General features: G+C 35.8%; 1 protein-coding gene across 2 annotated transcripts in view; it reads left to right on the forward strand.

Annotated features, from left to right (window-relative positions):
• Positions 1-8,939, forward strand: part of atxn7 (ataxin 7) — a 43,543-nt gene that overhangs the window by 29,960 nt on the left and 4,644 nt on the right. For both annotated transcript variants that reach the window (XM_016278778.1, XM_016278777.1), the window contains 3 exons: positions 7,228-7,468; positions 7,619-7,905; positions 8,021-8,103. In XM_016278778.1, coding sequence (XP_016134264.1) covers positions 7,228-7,468; positions 7,619-7,905; positions 8,021-8,103 — 611 coding nt within the window. The remainder of the gene's footprint in view (positions 1-7,227; positions 7,469-7,618; positions 7,906-8,020; positions 8,104-8,939) is intronic.

Below are 8,939 nucleotides of genomic sequence, written 5' to 3' on the forward strand. Positions count from 1 at the left end.
CCCTTCTTTTTAATGTTTTGTTCATTCGATATTTTCCTCTTTTTTTATCTTCCAATTCTCTCTATCTATAGTCGATCGGCTAATATCCGTCTGTGCACTCTCTTCTCTTTATCATTACAAGACATGCCCCTTACTGCTGATTGGCTACAAGTGTGTTTTGGGACTCAGTCCAACGCTGCGGTCAAAAGCGTTTTTTAAAAATTGCTTAGTGCACCTTTAAGGTGCAGTTCACTGGTTAGGTCAAATTTTACGTGCAATTTACATTCGATTACTCTGTGTGTTCTAATCAGGAGTGACATGAATCTAGCAAGAAGTAATTTGTCTGTTCACAATGAACAAGAACATGCAACCTGAAAACATTTTCTCTGTAATATACAGTATAGTTTTGTGCAGCATGATTTTGATTTCATTTATTTAAAAATGTTGTTTAATGTACACTACCATTTAAGTTTACGATTGTACGCTCACGAAGTCTGCATTTATTTGGTCAAAATACAGTAAAAACAATAACATTGTGAAATACTGTAATTCAAAACACAATTCAAAATAACTCTCTTCTATTTTAATATATTTTAAAATGTGAATTATTCATGTAATGACAAAGCTGAATTTTACTCCGGTCTTCAGTGTCACATGATCTTTCAGAAATCATTCTAGTATGCTGATTTGATGCTCAAGAAATATTTCTTATCTATTTGTGCTAACTAATATTCATGTTGAAACCGTGAAACGTTTTGTGAGTCTTTAATAGAAAGTTAAAAGGAACAGCATTTATTTGAAATGAAAATCTTTTCTAACAGTGTAAATGTCTTTAATGTCACTTTTGCTCAATTTAACGCATCTTAGCTGAATAATAGTATTAATATCTCTTTCAAAACAGTGTCAGCAGTGGTTTAACACTGTAGCATTTATTTTAGCACATGAACATTACAAATTCATCTGCCAAAATGCGTTGAGCATTTTTACAAATTTCAAGAAAGTGCTCTCAATCAAACGTTCGTTTGTTTTTTTGAGAGAGAGAGAGAGAGCGAGAGAACTCCTAATGGAGCTGGGGTGTTTTTCTTTATTGAAATCTCTGTTCAAAAAAGGGGTTTCATTCTTTCTTTGATTTTAAAAATGTTTGGCCCAGTCAAGGTCTTGCTTTGTCCCAGCTTTTTCTTTAATTTCACCATAATTAATCTTGAACAAAAGTCTCTGTTACCAGATGCTGGGTCAATTTGTTGTTTAAGATTGGCCACAAGAGGGAGCAAAAATGTCTTTAAATCCCAGTGGCAAATTGCTTTGGTGCTTTTTAGCATGCAATAAAGTAGGGCAGAAAAAAAATAATCAAAACACTTTCTGATGTTAATTGCAAATGGCCGTGTTTTAATTTACTCAACATGCTGCATATGCTGTGTGTTTCAAAGTGAAGGAGCCACATTTTATTCTGATATACGTTAACATGCATCTGGGCTGGTTTGCTTTGAGTCTGCCGAGTCACATCCAATGAAATGCAAAATGCCTCGGGTTTAAGTTATATGCTGGCTTGTTTGTTTTTTTAACACCATTTTCTCTGCCGTTTCGGTGTGATTTTATGGTCTTTAGATCTTTAGGCTTAATATCACATTTGTAGCAATATGTAATTAGGGATAGTCATTTTTTTAATGACAGTCACAGTACAAAACATAATTGCAACATTTCTTTGTTAAAATTGTTTACTAGCATACATAGAATAATGTTTTTTTTGTCATTTGACATCTTCCTAATATGTCGATATTTTAGTTACTCTCAAAGCTACAAGTGTTGTAAAACTCAGTGTAAAACTCAAAGTGCAGCGGTTCATGGGCTATCAGAACCCAAAATGAGACTTATTTGATTGGAAGATTTCCCGTGGCCATAACTGAATCCAAAAACATGTCACAGGACTGAGAATTTGTGCAGATTGTGAAAGTTGCAGCACTCTCGAGAGAGCCAAAACATGTCGACATCAGTGCACTTGATGCTCTGTTCAGCTTCCAGAAGATCAGTTATTCAGGACGGCATTGATGTTTAAATATTCCACAGTATGATCTGTTTATTGCACTCAGACTGAGCCAGTTCTACTGTGTGTGTGTGTGTGTGTGTGTTTTTTTTTTTTAAAGAGATCATCACACAATCACTCACTCTAGTGGTGAAAGTTTTTTTATGAACACTGGGACTCTTTTATTCTAGAAACTGAAAGATTAATGAGCAGATTAACTACACAGACCATGAAACTTTTAAATGCTCAAGTGCTTGACTAATAGTGTAGGGAAGAATCTAGTTCTGGCAAGTTCTTATTCGAGATAAATCATAATGAGCTGGAAAAAAGCTGTGGTACTAAGGAATATGTATCGCAAACTACATATGAATCTGCAGTCAGAAAGTTAAGTACAGTTTAAAAATTTCTTTTAAAAGGATTGGCCTTCGTAACAATTTAAAGTCATATTTTTTATGCATGTATTTAAATGTGCCATAGTTTTTAATATGCGTTTAAGATCTGCTTGTTGAACATTTGCATGTTAAACACTTTGCGGGAGACGTTTGCTCATGATTATTATGATTATTTTATTCCCTTCTTCAGTTTAAAATGGTCTCAGAACGTTCCCTTTGAGTGAAATTGACCAGCTGACTGTATATTATCACTTTAACTGTACTATAACTACATTATGCATTTGTGGATATTGTGGGATTCTGCAGTTGATTAGACCGTATGCATATACAGTTAGGTCCATATATTTAGACACTGACACAAATTTCATAATTTCGGCTCTATATGCCACTAAAACAGAATTAAAAATAAAACAATCAAGATGAAATTGAAGTGCAGACTTTAAGCTTTAATTCAAGGGGTTGAACAAAAATATAACAAAATGCTTTGCTTAGGAATTAAGGGGCCATTTTCAGGGGCTTATATACAAATACAAATGATCATAAATAAAATGTTTGTTTTTAATATTTTGTTGAGAATCCTTTGCAGGCAATGACTGCCTTAAGTCTGGAACTCATGGACATCACCAGAGACTGGGTTTCCTCCTTTGTGATGCTTTGCCTTTACTTCAGCTGACTTCAGTTGTTGTTTGTTTGTGGGTCTTTCTGCCTTTAGTTTTGAAATGCATGCTCAATCGGGTTGAGATCAGGAGATTGACTTGGCCATTAACAAATATTCCACTTTTTTACCTTCAAAAACTCCTGGGTTGCTTTTGCTGTATGTTTTGGGTCATCGTCCACTTTTAATCACTTGTAATCGCCGTCCAATCAACTTTGCTGCATTTGACTGAATCTGGACAGACAGTATATCCCTATACACTTCAGAATTAATCCGGCTGCTTCTGTCCGTCAGTTATGTTACCCGCTCTATGAAGTGTTTGAAGTTTATTTCTGAAATTGACATTTAAACTCGCAATTATAACAAGCTCTTTTGCAAAGTGTAAATACTTGCATTGTACAATTTTTTTTCTCATACACAGTGCCCATAGATTAGATTGTTTGAGACCTCTGCCATTCTTAAAATACGTCTTAGAAATATAAATCAAAAATATATTTTACTACTGCAAAATTACATCGGCAAAAGATCTTGACAAATCGATAATGAATTTTAGTTGACTGTTTTAGAAATACAGGAAGTTTTGAAGGACTGCCGGCTTCTTGATTTGTTCTCCATTTTTGAAAAAAGTGCAAAATTGTATATTCTACACTGTGCCAATGTCCACACTTATCATCCTTCTTTTGCGCGAGGCTCTTGTTTTTATGTCGGTAGTTCCCTGTGGTCATTTGTCAGGATGCGGTATTTGGTGTACAGTTTCCTTACAACAATCCCAGATTGCTTTTTCAACATGGGGCCGGAATGATACTGTGGATTGTTGTGGTGTAATTGGGGCTTTGTCGATTGGGCCTTTGGTTACTCAAATTGCTGCTGGCTCACTTTCTCAGAGCAGTGACAACATCCCAGCAAATAGCCACAAGCGTCTGTGAGAAATAAATAAGTCAAGGATTTCTTCATGGTGTCCTTCTTAGGGCTAAAAAATATGATTCTCATTTTTACGGAACGATATAGATTCAATATGATTTAGAATCGATTAGCCTAGCCTGTTTTCAGATAATGGATGGAACATTGAAGGGCACTTCCCATCCAATAAATCGCAATAAGCATTGTGCTTTGGTACTTTCAATATGATTTTAAATTTTGTCCATTGTATTGCAGTATTTAAATAATAAATGCCATTTTGGCGCTGTTTAATAGATGGGAAGTCCGGTTCTTTTCCGCGAACCAGTTCTTTCGGACAGTTCGTTTCAATGAACCGGTTAAAAAAAACGGTTCGTCGGTTCTTTTACGCCCTAACGCAGGGGTGTCCAAACTCGGTCCTGGAGGGCCGGTGTCCTGAAGAGTTTAGATCCAACCCCAATTAAACACACCTGAACCAGCTAATCAAGCTCTTACTAGGCATACTAGAAACTTAAAGGCAGGTGTGCTGAGGCAAGCTGGAGCTAAACTCTGCAGGACACCGGCCCTCCAGGACCGAGTTTGGGCACCCCTGTCCTAACGTAATGACGTCATTAGCGATGACGTAATGATATCAAGTCTATCATCCCGGGATGAAAATACACATTCAAATATATAAAGTCAGTAATCATGACTTCAGTCAGTTAAAACATCATAATCAATGATCTGAAAAGTTTACAATTAAGTTTTGCAACTAAGCACCCAAATACAGTAACAGGCAGTGATACGAGGATTTAAGTCTTGAAGATATAAAGTAAATAAATTAGTTGTCATCAGCGCAGAAACCATAACCCACTTACTGTACATAATCCATTGCGATTTATTTGTTATTAAATAAATGTACGTTTCGCCAGATTGCCCTTCATTCAAGTCTTCGGTTTCCCCGCGCTCATAACATTAGCACAGAATCAGTTGTCCAAAAGAACCAGTTCGGTTCAGCCGTGCTGCGTTAGTCGTAGTAGGCAATCTGTTCGGTAGCTTAACACTGAATCACGCATGCACAGTATCATCAGCTCATCGGTTCTCAAATCGGACGTGTCCGAAAGAACCGTTCTATCCGGCTCGCTGCACACATGCTGCTCTGCTTGTATTCATATTCAGTTCTCTCTTCACAGCAGTTCAGTAAGTGTACTGCTTGAATAAATGAACTACTCCTGGATATTGGTTTATTTCGACTCAAAGGGAGTGTCAGCCACGTTAAAAAAAGTTAATAACAAGTAATTTGTGGATTAATTCTTACTGGAGACGCGAACCGTTTCAAACCATTCAGTCCGATTTGGTGAACTGGTTCAACCGGTTCACTAAGAAGAACCGGTTAAATCGAACGATTCGTTCGCGAACCGGACATCACTACTGTTTAATGTGGATTGATCGCTGTAGCCTCAGTTCAATAAAAGCAGCAGCGCAAGGTGAACGTGAACTGATCATCTCCTCCACATTAATACCAGTTTTAGCACAAAATAATCATGACTAAACATCCGAAGGTAAGTTAAAAGAAAGAGTACAACTTTACAATCCGTATCCTGTCTCATGTAATCTCTCAATTAGTGTTTCGGCAAAGACGTCGATATAACAGCTTGTAAACAATTTGTCACGTAACGTCACATTTACCTCAGAAAAGACATATTCTGTGACCATAAATTCATTAGTAAGCTAGAAAAATAAACTATAGAGAGGGGCATTTTGCTAAATATATGCACCATATAACATATTCATTATAATTTTTACTGTTCTTCAATGTTTAATTTATGTTTGAATAAATCCATCAAGTTTTTATAACAGCCACCATTTAAATGTTTTTATTAAAAAAAAAAAAAAAAAAAATATTGAAGTAGAATTATTATTATGTAATTGTAACTTTATTATTTTAAAAACTTCATTAAGTGTAATTTTAGCAGTTGTATATTAGCCTACAAATCAGTCAATTTTAACCTTCAATATTGTAGTATCAACTGACTCTCATGTAGCTATATTTTACAGCTTTTGTTGAGAGATTTTTTTTCCCTTGAGAAAATTTGGCATGTACTGTACCTGTTTTTTATCCAAAATAATCGATATTGAATCGAATCAAATCGCAAGCTTGTGAATGAGAATCAAATCGTGAAATTTGTGTCAAAACCCAGCCCTAGTCCTTCTTTTATTTTAATTGTTTTGGTGTTTTTGCTGTAGTTTTATCAGCACAAATAAAGACAGGCCAGACATAAGACTAGACTGTTTGTGTGTGTGTGCTTGTGTTTGCCCCCGGTTTGCTGGAGGGCTTAGTGACAAACGCTGGGCCGGAGCAACAGAACTGTGTGTGTGTGTCTTGTTGACAGGCAAGTATGGAAAGACCAGAGCGTTTGTTAGTGCAGCACAGCGGTTCACTCTTTTGACTAAAAATGCTCATGCACATTTGTGTCTTGTAATTATGACCGAGAGAAAGCAAATGTTTATATTTAGAAGAGGAGAGTGTCTCTGTATGTGTCTAAGTATTAATCTACTTCGCTTAACTGCAGGTTAGGTCAGCTACCCATTAAAATAGATGTCTTGGACAAAGTGCAAAGCCAGATGAAGACTTCTTTAGTCCAAAACTCTGTCAAAACTCAGAAGTTAAGCATTTGTTTGTCCTTTGCTTTTATTTATTTATTTTTTTAAACTTAAATTTTTTTTTTTCATTTTTACATTACACTCTGTAGATATCAGAGTTGCTATTTGTTAACTGGGGAAAAACTGCAACTAAATTTAAATCTTTTATTCCTTATTTACTTGTTCTATTTTTCTATTTTTTATTATCTGTGTCTTTTGTTCTGTCACTGTCATTCTGTTACACTGTGGAGCTTCTGTCATGAAAACAAATTCCTCGTATGTGTAAACATACCTGGCAATAAAAACTCATTCTGATTCATTCTGATCTTTTAACACTCCAGAACTAACTAAAATGTAAAAAAACATAACTTTAAAGTAAAATTTTTAGTTGTCATGAAACCAATGCAACCCACCTGCATTAAAGAATGAAAATGCTATTAGATGGCAATAATGCTTGATTTAAGAAATTATAAAGTTTTTTTTTCTTTAAATGGTAACGGATATCAACTATCGGCCTTAAAATATTAAACTAAACTTTAAAAAAGACAACAAAAAAACATTACCAGTGAATGAAAAAAAAATCTGAATAAAAATGATTGTACGTTTATTGGCTTTTGCAGTCAACATGTTGTGCATAATCTTGTACATTTCTTAACCCTCAGAGAGAAGACACGGCTCCAGCAGCAAGCCCCCATCCAGCTATGCCGTCTCTGCTGCGTTTGCAAACTCTCGAAATAAGGGCAGCCTTGGGGGTGGAGTCGGGGTCGGGACTGTTAGTGGTAGTATACTTGCACGCCCCTCCAGTGCAAACAGCAACGCCCCCACTAAAATCTTCAAATCAACCAAAGAGAAGCTGCCTCACCGGAAGCCTCACTTCCCCTATAGGGTGCCACAAGAAGAGAGGTGTGTATGTGTGTTTTGATGGAGTGTAAGTGAATTTAATGTGTAAATTCGTTATGATAAGCAGCCCATTCTTGCATAACACAAATGATGTAATCTGAAGCACACCCACCTTTGGTACAATATAAGACTATTTATTTCTCTGCCTCGCAGCCCAATCCCTGCAGTCAAAGGTCCAGAGAAAGGTCCAGAGAAGGTCCATTTGAAGGTGGATTCTTCACCAAAACTCCCCCACGTGCCCACCTCTTTTTCCTCCTCCTTTTCCTCCAATACTGTGAGCACCTCTCCCTTGAAGTCAGGCCTTAACTTCCCCTCCATACCAAAGGCTCCACAGCTGGCCCCTGGTCAGATCCCCAATGGAAAGGGCCACCTCTCATCCCAAGACAAGAAACAAGACAGCAGCAGTGCCAGTAGCAGAAGACCCTTGTACAAGAGAAAAGGTGAATGTTTATACTCTCTGCTGCTATTGTATATTTATGTCACAGAAAATTCTGTGACATAAAAAACTATTTTTTTTAACTTGTGTGTTCTGTTATGTTTTTTTCCTTAAATCAGAGCGAGAGTTTAATCCAGATGTCCATTGTGGGGTTATGGATATGACAGCACGTAAGCAATGCACAAGATCCTTAACATGCAAGGTATGCCACCTTCTACACTTTGAAATATATTTTGAGTTGGAATTAGGACTGCACTTTGGACATTTTAATTTGGCCCATACAAATAGGCAGTTATTTTTGTTATTGCCAATAATCAGTATAAAAAAAAATCTTTCACACTAAAGCTTCAAGTGTCAAGACTTTCAGTCAGACTTTTTAAATCTAACTTAAAACCTGGCAAAACAAGCCTAGATGTTAAATTGTAATTTATTTTATTTTTTGAGTATTCCCCTAATAATATAGCAATGTAGTGTCAATAATATAACAAAAATAGTAAGCTCAGATGTTTCAATTTATTTTTGAACACATTATTGAAAATAATATACCAATATAGCATTAATACAAGTATGTATATATATATATGTGTGTGTGTGTGTGTGTGTGTGTGTGTGTGTGTGTGTGAGCTTTTTATTTTTATTTTAAAAAATTTTTAATTGTCCTAATGTAATATAGCAATATAGCATTAATAACATATATAAAAATAATAGCTCAAATATTATATTGTTGTTGTTTGTTGTTGTTGAGTATTGTCCTAATACAGTATGACAAGATAATACTAATGATATACCATAAATAATAAGGGTCAGTTATTATATTGTATGTTTATTTTGAATATTGTCTTAATAATTAATATGGCAATATAATGCTAATAATATACCAAAAAAAGGTCAAATATTATCCCAGAATTATTTTATTTTAAAATATCTTCTTAAACAGAATGGTCTTGGCCGATATCAATATGGTCAGCAGTGTATTTTGCATACCTAGGACCTCCCTAATGTTCAAATCCCCCCCCCCCCCCCCCCCCCCCACCCCCC

The sequence above is a fragment of the Sinocyclocheilus grahami genome, unplaced genomic scaffold, assembly GCF_001515645.1.
Source record: "Sinocyclocheilus grahami isolate Dianchi unplaced genomic scaffold, SAMN03320097.WGS_v1.1 scaffold125.1, whole genome shotgun sequence".
NCBI classification, from domain to species: Eukaryota; Metazoa; Chordata; class Actinopteri; order Cypriniformes; family Cyprinidae; genus Sinocyclocheilus; species Sinocyclocheilus grahami.